Source organism: Acomys russatus, chromosome 29 (assembly GCF_903995435.1).
Source record: "Acomys russatus chromosome 29, mAcoRus1.1, whole genome shotgun sequence".
NCBI classification, from domain to species: domain Eukaryota; kingdom Metazoa; phylum Chordata; class Mammalia; order Rodentia; family Muridae; genus Acomys; species Acomys russatus.
This window is the reverse complement of record NC_067165.1, coordinates 27,907,301-27,919,873: the sequence shown is the minus strand read 5'-3', so window position 1 is coordinate 27,919,873 and position 12,573 is coordinate 27,907,301. Positions and strand designations below refer to the sequence as shown.

Here is a 12,573-nt window from a genome sequence, read left to right as displayed (position 1 = left end):
CCCTGATTCTTTGCATTGTATCCGAAGGGCACATATACATTTATTTTTCTCTCACGTTCCATCTCCTCCTCTCTCCCCACTTTTTTTCTTTCTCTCCCCCCCCCCCCACCTTGAGACAGGGTTTCCTCTGTGTAACAAGAGCACTGGCTGTCCTTGGCTCTCTTTGTAGACCAGGCTGGCCTCGAACTCACAGCGATCCGCCTGCCTCTGCCTCCCGAGTGCTGGGATTAAACGCGTGCACCACCACACCCGGCTACCCTCCCAATTTTCAATTCCCAACTTCTACCTGGTCTAGCCTAAGAGCATCCAAGCTGTTTTCCAAGCAGCTTCTTTTTAACACACAGCAGGCATAATCCAAAGCGTCACTGCCCCACTGTCCAAACGTGTCTGTCCCGGTTAGCACTTAGAATGCACATGCTGACAGTCGGGGAGGCTGCTTTCCAAGACAGTAATCTGATTTGGGAATGCTTCCTCTAAGCAGATCTCAAATTTCACTTTCTCGAACTTACATAGGAAAAAGTCTCGCCTCGCCTAAGAGCTGCTCACACACACAACATCCCCCATGAAAATTGTGGTGAATTAATAGTCACTGCTCATCCCATGGACAGTTTAAATGAGCGTCGGCACGGGTGCCAAGCAGCAGCTGGAAACAGCCCCTGTATTCCGACCCTGGATCTGTTGTTCTCAGCCTGGGTGCTCCTGGTACCTGCTCCATCTCTGGAAGGGTGACAATTGTGGCCCCTCCAGTTGCCCTTGTGAGGACCTAAATCTCTCAAAGCATTTAGGACGAGGCCTATCTCTCACCTAGTCGAAACCAGCTATTATTATTCCCTCGTGTTGTAAAAGGACTTAATGGCACAACAGAGGCGAGATTGTTTTTCTCACAGGCTGGGGCTGGGGCTTTTCTACCTGCATCTTAGCAAGCCTTCAAGGCTTGGGTGGTTAAGCGGAGGTCGGGAGGTGGCTTTATAAGGGAGCAGAGGAGGCTGGAGAGTCATTTATGAATGAATGCCCTCCGTCTGGGGCTAAGCAAGGAACAGGATACAATTGTTATTTAAGAGGAAGCGTAAAGGCCAGAAGAGCTGGGATCTACAGGAGCCGAGCCCTGAGCTAAAGCTTCCTCTCCCGCCTATTGGAAAACAATAAACCACGGACAACAACAAACAAACCCCTTTCAGGCAAAAATAAGCAAACGTGGCTCCAAGCTGGACCTAACAAAAGTGGGCTAAATGGCTAAAGTCTCCAGATTATTTATTTATTTATTTCTCTTAAGAAGAAGAAAGAAAACATGACCTCTCCTTTCCCTTCAAAACTTCTATAGCTGTTTAATATGGAATTCTAGAAAATGCCCAGGGTCCCACATAGTCATAGTGCATGGTTCACGGGTAGACGACACTATCAGAAGAAATTAGTTTAGGTTGTGTCAAATCACCTTAAAACACATTAAGTAAATGGGAAGAGGCAGAACAAAGAAAGTGATTAGGCTGGTTCTTAACCGCATTCAAGCTCACTATAATCCCCTTCAGGGGTTCACGGTAAACAACGAATTTGGTTTCTTGGCCTAAATCTTTTTTTTTTCCCCTTAAAAGAACATTTTCTTGCAAGTGTGATGTTTGCTTCCGTCTTATTTTTCAGCCCCCGGGGAAAGAAAAGGATGTACCGATTGGGTTGCATTTTAGGACAAGATCGACGAGAAAACTGCAACAGGGCGACGGGTTACATACAATTCTTCGAACTACTGAGGCATGGAAAGTGTGTGATTGTTCAGTCCCAAAGAGGCCAGTTAGTGACACCCGGGATGAGGACGTCATCCAGCAGAGAATTAAACAAGGCTGAGAGAGAAGGAATAAGGTGTAATTAAGCCAGTGCCGTTCGTGCCTGCTTACGGGGCCTGGCAGCAATTTGGTTGAACACACTCTTCATCTTGAGAAATTTATAATTTGGCAGTAAGTTGGCACAGACCCAGTTGAATATTGCAAAATCTGGGAAATGTCGAAAGTGGCTTGCTCACTGAACTTTTCCAGGGTGTTCTTTCGAATTATTTTTCTTCCTGTCGGATTCAGAAGGCAGCGTGCCTCTTCAGAAAAGGCCACGAGGTGGTTTTTTTTTTTTTTTTAAGCACAAAGTCAAGGAAGCGCAGTCATGCGGGCTGCAATCAACTTTCCTGACTTCGACCTTTGTGTACACACACCAGGGAGAAAAAGGTTTCAACTGCAAACCCCGGGTTCCCGCGGTTGGTAGCCCTTTAAAAAAAAAAAATCCCCCCACAAACTGCACTTTGGTTTCCGGAGTGCGAGCCGCGCAACGCTTCGCCCCAGCCTATCTATCCCCCGTTGTTTTTTTTTTTTAAGTACGAGAGAGCTCGCCAGGCTAAGTGACATGTGGCCAACTCTGGTTGCCTGGGCCCAAGTCGCTCCAAACCGGCTTCTCGAAAAGTAGCTGCAAGTTTTCAGACAGGAAACCGAGCAGTTCTAGTAACGTCCCGGGTCCGGTTCCCACGGAAGCGGCGCCCCCCGACGCCTCCGTCGAGGCCCCGTCGAGCGGCAGGGGGCAGCAGCGGGAACCCGTTGTTCTGGAGGCGGGGTGGGGCGGGAAGCGCCCCCCACCTCGGCTTCCGCGCCCTCCCCTCCCTTCCCCCGCCCGCCCTCCCCCTCGGCGGGGAGAAGGGCGGGGACGCTGCGCCCTCCCCCGGGAGGGGGGGCGTCAGCCTCGCGCGCACCCCTCCCCTCCCGTCCTCCACCCCCCCCCACCCAGCCGGCTCTCCTGGCGCCCCGAGGCGGGAGTTTCCAGGAAGAGCTCAGAGCGCGGCCGCACCACCGGGCGCACGGACACGTTAAGTAGTCCCTCCGCGCGCCCTGATTAGAGAGCACTGTCCAACTGCCATGGCCGGCCCGGGTTGGAACCCTGAGGAAATAAGGTGCGGAAACCGGGCCGGAGGGACTGGAGGGCGGAGAGGCCTGAGAGCCCACTTTCCGTTCCTGGGGGACGTGAGGGGGTGGCACAACGAGTTCCGGCCGAGGAGTCGGGCGCGCCCGGTGGAGTGAAGCGCCGCGCGGTCGAAGCGCTCACAGAGTTAAAGTGGGCGGGAAAACCCGGAGCGGACTCTGAGCAGCACGCCCAGGACCTCCCGCCCCGTTCTTCGTGGGGGAGGCGGGGTAGGAGAGGAAGAGTCCCGTTCCATGGCTCCCTAACACACACCCCCAATCCCCCCGACACACACACAGAAGAAACAGGTGTCCGCCCGCCCCCTCTAGGGCCCCCCCACCGCAGGCCGGGGGGGGGGGCCGGGTGTCGCGGGGAGGGCGGGGCGGCTCCTCCTCTTCCAGCGTGCGCACCGTCGGTGCTGGGCGCGCAGTGGGCTTGCGAACGTTCCGCAGCCAGCGGGCAGGAGGCGCGGGGCGCGCATGCGTGCGGTGGGAGCGCGCTTCCCGCCCCTTTGCTGAGCGAGTTCGCTCCTCCCCTCCCCCCACGTTGCTCGGCCGCCCAACCTCCGAGCCTCCCCCGCAACCCGCGCACTCTCGGAGGAGGAGGAGGAAGAGGAGGTGGAGCAGGAGGAGGAGGAGGCGGCCGGTCGTGCCCGTCCACTGCCTAACCCCTTCACCCCAGTTTCGCCCCGCCTCCGCCGAGCTCCGGTACAAACTCCGCAGCCAAGGGCTCTGCTTTCACATTCCCGCCTCCGCCCTCCCTTCTCCCTCCCAACCCTAAAGCACTTCCTGCAAACTGCCGGGCCGCGCGGCTGCTTTCCGTTGCGGCCGCGGCACCACCCTGAACGCCCCCCCTGGCTCCATCTGCCTAAGCCTGCTCCATTTTACAGATTGAGAACTCAAGGTCGACCCCTGGAGTTTTTTCCCAAAGTGAAGCCCGGGGGCGGACGGGGGGGGGGGGAGGGGAACTGCCATACTGAAAGGCTAAACCTGGACTTCTCCACAGTTTGGAGCGACTTCATCGCCAGCCCTTAACCCTCTAACCCTCCTGGGACCCTGTGGTTCCCTGGGTTCTGCAGCAGCCCAGATAGCAACAGCCAGTGAACTGGTTGCCCCCAAGTCATGTGAGAAAGCCTTGTAATAGAGTTACCTGGTAAAGATTTTTGTATTTTGTGACAGGCTCCAGTTCTAGCTCAGGGTGACTTGGTTGTATTCCTGATCCTGTCTCTGTCTCCAGTGCTGGGAATCCAAATACAGGGCCTGCTACCAAGCGAGCTACAGCCCCAATCTTAAACATATAATCTCTTCTCTTAAATTTAATAATCCTGTTATTCTCTCCTCCACTCAAGACCAGAACTCTGAGTTTTGAAAACACTGCTCCCCAAGGCCAGGCGGTGGTGGGGCACGCCTTTAATCCCAGCACCCAGGGCCAGAGGCAGGAGGATCTCTGAGTTCCAGGCCAGCCTGGTCTACTAAGTGAGTCCAAGACAGCCAGGGCTTTTACCCAGAGAAACTCTGTCTCGAAAAAACAAAACCCCAGAAACACTGCTCCCTGACAGTATGAATTTCACTATTTGGGGGAGGTAGAGACTCCAAGATGTCACTCAGACCGACATCGAACTCGTGACTCTACTGCCTCTGCCACCACCTCTGGCTCTATTCCTTTCTGTTAGTGATGTGGGTCTTATGTTCTGGAACATTCTCATGACTCTAGTGTCAGTTCTTCCTTGAGCTTCAAGGTCTAATTATAGTTAGCTCAAGTCCATGAGAGGCTTGCGAGAGGACGGTTGGATGCCAAGAGAATCTTGAGAACATTAGCGCTGTAAACCTATTGTGGGACACAAGCTATAACTAGGAATTGTGTGTGTGTGTGTGTTTTCCCACAGCATGTGTGAAGGTCAGAGGACAGTTTGTGGGAATGTCTCTTTCTACCATGTGGGTTCTTGGGAATTTAACTCTGGCCATGAGCTTCTCAGGCAAACGTCTTTCCCTGCTGAGCCATCTGTTGACCCATAACCAGATAACCAGAACTTTTAAGGGAACAGAAGGCTTAGATTGTATTATACATATTTAGGGGTTCCTTATTTCAGATTTAACTGTTTTGAGGATTTCATTGCAAACATTGTAAATATAAAGCTGTTTGTCTTAACTTTTTTTTTTTCCTTACCTCAACAGGGTTTCTTTGTGTAGTCCTGGAACTCATAGAGATCTACCCGCCTCTGCCTGCCAATGTTGAGATTAAAGGCGTAGCAGGGTGGCGGCAGTACTCAGGAGGCAGAGGCAGGCGGATCTCTGTGAGTTCAAGGCTAGCCTGGTCTACTAGAGAATGCCAGGGCTTAAAAAAATAAAGAAAGAAAGCACAATATGAAAAGAGTACATCACCATATTTTCTTGGGACAGGTTGTCCCATTGAATCTAAAGTTTGCCAATTTAGCTAGACTGGCTAGTCAGGCAGGCCCCCAGAATCTTCCTTTCTCTGCCCTTCTCCTAGTGCAGTCAAAGTCCCTGGGCGCTAGAATTAAAGATGTGGGCTGCTGCTTTATTTTTATTTTTATTTTTATTTTTCCAGACAGGGTTTCTCTGTTAGCCTTGAGACTGTCCTGGACTCACTTTGTAGACCAGGCTGGTCTCAAACTCACAGTGATCCGCCTGCCTCTGCCAAGTGCTGGGATTACAGGCATGTGCCACCACCGCCCGGCTGCAGATGTGGGCTTCCATGCCCAGCTAAGAAAATCCAAATACTTTTTGACCAATTCAGAAAGCCTTACGTATTTTTCTGAGACAAGGTCTCACTATAAGTGGGACTAGCCTAGGACCCACTATGTAACTAAAGCTAACCTCAAACTTACAACAATCCTCCCGTCTCAGCTTCCTGGCATGACAGATGTTCACCACCACGCCTGAGCTCACATGTGAGTTTTAGGCTTCTGAAGGCTCCACTGGGCTCCCAGGGTCTAGGCTAAAGATAATGTAACTAGGGCTGGAGAGATGGCTCAGAGGTTAAGAGCACTGGCTGTTTTTCCAAAGGTTCTGAGTTCAATTCCCAGCAACCACATGGTGGCTCACAACCATCTATAATCAGATGCCCTTTTCTGGCCTGCAGGCACACATGGGAGCATAGTACTGGATAAATAAATAAATAAAATCTTTAAAAAAAAAAAAAAAAAAGATAATGTAACTAGGTTTTCAGCTCAAACCTATTTCGTTTCTAACCTTTAAATTCAGAAGTTGAACTGGAAGATTGTCAAGAACATTGTCTTTCTTAAGTCAAATGAGAAAATTACATATGGAAAACGTATTACTTCTTGTCGAATCTAGGGATAATTTCCAGAAGGCCTGCATGTTATTGCACTGATACTCAGCCTGCTTCAGTGTCTCACAGACCTTAGACTCAGGTTGCCGTGGTTGCAGCACGCTGAGCTGGGAGGACGGTGGCCACCGTGTGATTCTAGAAGGGAATCACGTTACAAACTAAATAGGCTCCGACTCTATAGACCAAAGCAGGAATGCTGATCTCAAAGTTAATATCCTTCTACCTACGATGTCTGAGTGCTAGGATACAGGCACATACTGGGACACCAAGCTAATTGGAAATCTAGATATCCCTCCCCTCCCTCCCTCTCCCCTCCAGAGGAGGACCAGCTGGTCCAGACCAGTTTCAGACGCATAATGATTTCACTTTGCGAGAGTCTCCTTTTACTATGTAGGTCTTGGGGACAGAACTTGGGTTGCTAGGCTTGGGAGCAAACACCTTTTACTGGGGTGCCATATGGCTGGCCCCCGAATTTGTAATTTTTGTTTAGTTGGTTTTGGTTTTTTGAGACAAGGTTTCTCTGTGGAGCCTTTGCTGTCCTGGACTCACTTTGTAGACTAGGCTGGCATCTGTCTCCCAGAGTACTGAGATTACAGGCATCTGCCACCACTCCAGGCTTGTTTGTTTGTCTTTTGAGACAGGGTTTCTCTTGGTAAAAGACCTTCCTGACCGAGAACTTACTACATAGACAGGCTGGCCTTTAACTCACAGAGACCTGCCTGCTTCTGTCTTCTGGGTCCTGGGATTAAAGGCTACACTACCATACCTGGCTGAATTTGTAATATTTTGATAAATTTTAATACAGCACAGAAGAGGTTTAGAATCTATGCTTTAATCAAAATGCTATTAATGAGTTATAAATCATGGAATAGAAGTCTATTAAACCACAATTATAAATACATAACTGTATAAGTGCAGGAAAAGGGGAAGCTTTACCTGACAGTAAAGTAAGTAATAACTGTAGAACAGCAGTTCTCAACCTGTGGGTGGCAGCCCTTTGGGAGTCCAGCACTTTTGTTTTGTTTTTGTTTTTTCGAGACAGGGTTTCTCTGTGTAGCCATGGCTGTCTTGGACTCGCTTTTGTAGACCAGGCTGGCCTTGAACTCACAGCAATCCACTTGCCTCTGCCTCCCGAGTGCTGGGATTAATAAGGCGTGCGCCACCACATCCAGCTTGTTTATAGTATTTTGAGATAGGGTTTCTCTGTGTGGCCCTGGCTGTCCTGGACTCCCTACATAGACCAGATTGGCCTCAAACTCAGAGACCTGCCTGCCTCTGCCTTCCAAGGGCTGGGGTTAAAGGCCCCTAACATAACACACCAGCTTGTCAGCAAGTGCTCTTAACTGTTGAGAAATCTCTCCAGTGCCCCCATTGCTTTTTATTTTTTAATATTTGTTTATGTTTCTTAGTGTTCTGCCTTCCTAAATATCTGCATTCAGAAGGCAGCACCAGATCTCATTGTATATGGTTGTGAGTCACCATGTGGTTGCTGGGAATTGAACTCATGACCTCTGGAAGAACAACCAGTGCTCTTGACCACTGAACCATCATCTCTCCAGCCACCCACCCCCTCCCCATTGATTCTTATAGTGGGCATAGTTAGAGTCAGTTTGTCCCAACATGAGGGACCTTAGGTATGATGAGTTGGTCGGGAGATACGGGTGACGTCCTTCCACTATTTTTCCCCATGTAACTCTTCAGTAACCTATGGATAAACACACTGCCTCTCCAATATCCAACACCAACCTGTCATCTTCTGCTCTCAGCATCCATGACTGAGTTTATCCTGTCATCCTCTGCTCTCAGCATCCATGACTGAGTTTATCCTGTCATCCTCTGCTCTCAGCATCCATGACTGAGTTTATCCTGTCATCCTCTGCTCTCAGCATCCATGACTGAGTTTATCCTGTCATCCTCTGCTCTCAGCATCCATGACTGAGCTCATCCTTCTACAGCAGTGGTCCTCAACCTCCTGAGGCTGCGACCCTCTAACAGCTCCTCATGCTGTGCCGACCCCCAACCATAAAATTATTTCATAGCAATAAATAACTGGGGAAGCAGAGGCAGGTGGATCGCTGTGAGTTGAAGCCAGCTGGGTCTACAAAGCGAGTTCAGGACAGCCAAAGCTACACAGAGAAACCCTGTTGCAAATGAAAGAGAGAAAGCAAGCAGGCCGGGTGTGGTGGCTTTCGCCTTTAATCCCAGCACTCGGGAGATAGAGGCAGGCGGATCGCTGTGAGTTCGAGGCCAGCCTGGTCTACAAAGCAAGTCCAGGATAGTCAAGGCTACACAGAGAAACCCTGTCTTGAAAAACAAAAACAAAAAAAACAAAACAAAACAAAAAAATAATCTCCCTCGAGCCAAACAGTTGAGAAAAAAAAAAAAAGTGCAAATGTTTGTTACTATGTTTTAAAGAGAGAAAGCAAAACCAAACAGAACAAAATGGAAATGACTTATGATTTGAATTTTTTCTTTCCTTTTCAGATAGCCCGGCCTGGAACTCCCTGATACTTCTCCCTTCACCTCACTTACACAGGCAAAACTTGAGATTTTGAAAACTTTGTTCATGATCTCCCAGCAGTTATGGGAAGAGTTAGGGCCAAGCCCCAGATCTCCAGACTTGGGTCTCAGCACCAACTGAATCCTACACTGTTTGCGTTTGGATGGCAAAGGTTGAGCCACCCGGTTACTTCTCCTTTTCAGTTTGTTTAGTTCCCTAGAGCTAGTTCCTTCTACCAGAAACTCAGAGTGCTGTAACGAAATGGTTCTTTCAGTTCCCTCATGAAGACAAGGCAAGGGTGGGTTTGAAGTTTCTGAGCCGTGTGGTTGGGGTACCCCTTTCTCCTGGTAAGTTCAACATTGCATCACTATGCGCACGACCAGCCTTGTCCCTCATGTGGCTGGTGGCTTTTGCGTGGCACTGTTTGTCCCCCTCCACAGAGTGATGCATGGGTGTTTGAACTGTTTTTTTTTTTTTTTGTTTTTTTTTGTTTTTTTCTTTTTTTATCACCAGATACCTGCTTCCTAACCCCACCCCTTTTGAGATAGGGTCTTTCTATATAGCCTCTATAGATCCCTGGCTCCCTGCAACTCACTGTGTAGACCAACCAGGCTGTCCTTGAACTCACAGATACCTATCTGCGGCTGCCTCCAAAGCACTGAGATCAAAGTCTGTGCCAACACACCCAGGCTACTCTTTCTTTTTCTATCTTAATTTTAATTGAATTTTATTTTATTTTGAAACAGGTTTTTTTTGTATAACCTTGGCTTTCCTGGAACTAGCTTTGTAGACCAGGCTGCCCTCAGATACAGAGATCCGTCTGCCTCTGCCTCCTGAATGTTGGGATTAAAGGTGTGCGCCACCACCGCCTGGCCTGAGGACCTGAGTTTAATCCCTAGATTTCACAAGGTAGGAGAGAATCAAGTCTTGCAAGTTGTTTGCTGATGTCCACAGTGGCAGGAATGCACAACTTTTTAAATAAGAAAAGAGTATAGCATCTCAGAGTTTAGTCGAGTGTGGTGGTGCGTGCCTCTAACCCCAGCACGCAAGAGGAAGAAGCAGCCAAACATCCCTGGGAATTTGAAAGGCCAGCCTGGTCTACATAGTGAGTTGCAGGCTACTCAGGACTTTACAGTCAGAACCTGATTTAAAACAAAAAGAAAAACCCTGTCGCAAAAAACAAAAAAACAAAAACCAAAAAGAAGTATGTAAGTATAATTTATTGCCTATGTGTTTGTGCATGCATGCCGTGGTTTGTATGTGGGGGTGGCTCAGAGGACAACTAGGAGTCCGTTCTCTCCTTCCACGTGCGAGTCGTGAGGGCTACAGTCGGCAGGCCCCACGAGCTGTCCTGCCCGCGCTTTGGCTTTTGCAGTGTTCAGAATCAATCACCAGGCCTTGATTATGCCAGGCCAGTGCTCTGCCACTAAGCTGCACCCCCAAACTCCAGGGTTATATCTACTCCCCCTCCCTCCTCTGGTGTCTCTTTGTGGAAAAACAAAATGGTCCTAAGCCAAGTGGTGGTGGCACACACCTTTATTCCCAGCACCCAGGAGGCGGAGACAGATGAATCTCTGAGTTCAAGGCTAGCCTGGTCTACAGAGCAAGTTCCAGGACAGCAGTAAGGGCTACACAGAGAAACCCTGTCTTGAAAAGTGAGATGGGGGGAGAGGAGGCGAGAGGAGAGGGAAGAGAAACAAGAAGAGAAGAAAGAGAGAAAAAAAAGCCCCTAAAGCCATATACATGCTAAGCAAGCACTGTACCATTGGATCACTTTTCAGTACCTTACCATATCCCTCCTTCCCTCCTTCCCTTGCTGCTTCTTTCTTTCATTCATTCTTTCTTTCTTTCTTGAAACAGTGTTTCTCTATGTGCCTCTGCCTGTCTATGTAAACTCTCTATGTAAACCAGGCTGGCTATCAAGTCATAGCGAGCCACCTGTCCCTGCCCCCGACCTCCAGCTCTATTAAAGGCATATCCCACCACTCCCGACTCCCATATTCCTTTTGTCTTCTTGTTTTGAGTCAGGGTCCACATAATAGTAATGTTACTAGTAAGTTGAATAAATTTGCAGCTTTGGCAAAAATAAAAATAAAATCTATTATTTTCCATGTAAATCAGTTAATTGTCAGTGTGGAGCCTGGATGTTTCCAAATAAGATCATGTTAAATGTTGAAACAGCAGTCTTTTAATGGAGTATTAACACTTTTGTTTGTTTGTTTTTGTTTTTTTGAGACAGGGTTTCTCTGTGTAGCCTTGACTATCCTGGACTCAACTTTGTAGACCAGGCTGGCCTCGAACTCACAGAGACCTGCCTGCCAATGGCAGTAATCCCTTCTCTTACAGCATTGAGAGAAGTGTTTAGAAATAGTTCATGTGGCATCCGCTCCTGACTCCCCACTTTCTTGTTTTTCTTATTCTGGCTGTTCCTCCATTCTGATCATCGGAGAGGTTTTTGTCTTGTTTTGTTTTCAAGAGAGGGTTTCTTTGTGTGTAGTCCTGGCTGTCCTGGAACTCTCCCTGTAGACCAGGCTGGCCTCGAACTCACAGCAGTCCGCCTGTCTCTGCCTCCCGAGTGCTGGGATTAAAAGCATGCACCACTATGCTGCTTAGCTCATCTGAGTTTTCTTTGGATAGGGTCTCGCTGCGTTGCCTTTGCCTGGCCTGGAGCTTGCTATGTAGACCAGGCCAGCCTCAAACTCATTATGCCTTGCCTGCCTCCCGAGTGCTGGGACCAAAGCAGAATGCCCAGCCCAGCCTGGCCTGCAGTTCTCAGTCAGCTTCAGATCTCCTCAGATTTCTTTTTCTTTTTGGTTTTTCGAGACAGGGTCTCTCTGTGTAGACTTGGCTGTCCAGGACTCGCTTTGTAGACCAGGCTGGCCTCGAACTCACAGCGACTCGCCTGCCTCTGCCTCCCGAGTTCTGGGATTAAAGGTGCTACCACTGTTCAGTTTGGTTAGGTTTTTGAGACAAGGTTTCTGTAGACTGGAGCTGGACTTGAACTCGTTGCTCAACCTTGGGCTTCCTGCCTCCACCAAGCCTGACTCCAGAGGTTGTTTATTCAGTCTTCTGTGTCAGAAGCGAAGAGAAATGACCTGCACAGAGGACAAATCGATGTCTTAGAAGTGTGGCATCGCCGGGCGTGGTGGCGCACGCCTTTAATCCCAGCACTCGGGAGGCAGAAGCAGGCAGATCGCTGTGAGTTCGAGGCCAGCCTGGTCTACAAAGTGAGTCCAGGATGGCCAAGGCTACACAGAGAAACCCTGTCTCGAAAAACAAAACAAAACAAAAAAAGAAGTGTGGCATCAATGTGATGTTCTGACTCCTGGTACCCTGCTTTGCTTTTTCCACTTTAGCACCCACATTACAGACACACACACACGCTTTGCCTTTTCCCTTTCCTTCAGTGCTAGAGATTGGCCGCAGGTTATGTGCATGCCCTGCCAGGATAGCACTGTGCTCTGCTGACTACCACCCTGTGAGACCCTAGTTAGCCCACAGGAGTCTCTTGTTCAGCCTCGAACTCCTCTAACGCTCAGGTCCTGCTGGTCACCCGAACCTTCCTTATTTTCTTAGTCTTATTTTCCTACTTCAAGACAGCCTTAGCTACACTTGATAGTGTATTTCTGCAATACCAGCATTGGGGAGGTGACAGGAGTTTAGGGCCAGCTTTGGCTAACAGTGAATTCAAGGCCAGCCTGAACTATATGAGACCCTGCGGGGGGGTGGGGGGGAGGCTTAACTTTTGTATTTTTTCTTTTCCAACGTTGCCATTGGTGAAAAGTGGGGAAATCACTACATTCCTTGATGTTTTTATTTCCTGGGGTGATACGATA

At 49.1% G+C, this 12,573-nt stretch overlaps 1 protein-coding gene across 1 annotated transcript in view; it reads left to right on the top strand.

Annotated features, from left to right (window-relative positions):
- Window positions 1-2,882: 2,882 nt before the first annotated feature.
- Window positions 2,883-12,573, top strand: part of LOC127211241 (oligosaccharyltransferase complex subunit OSTC) — a 17,465-nt gene continuing 7,774 nt past the window's right edge. Inside the window, 2 exon segments of the mRNA XM_051171066.1 lie at window positions 2,883-2,987; window positions 3,931-4,048. Of these exon segments, the coding sequence (XP_051027023.1) occupies window positions 2,883-2,987; window positions 3,931-4,048 (223 nt within the window).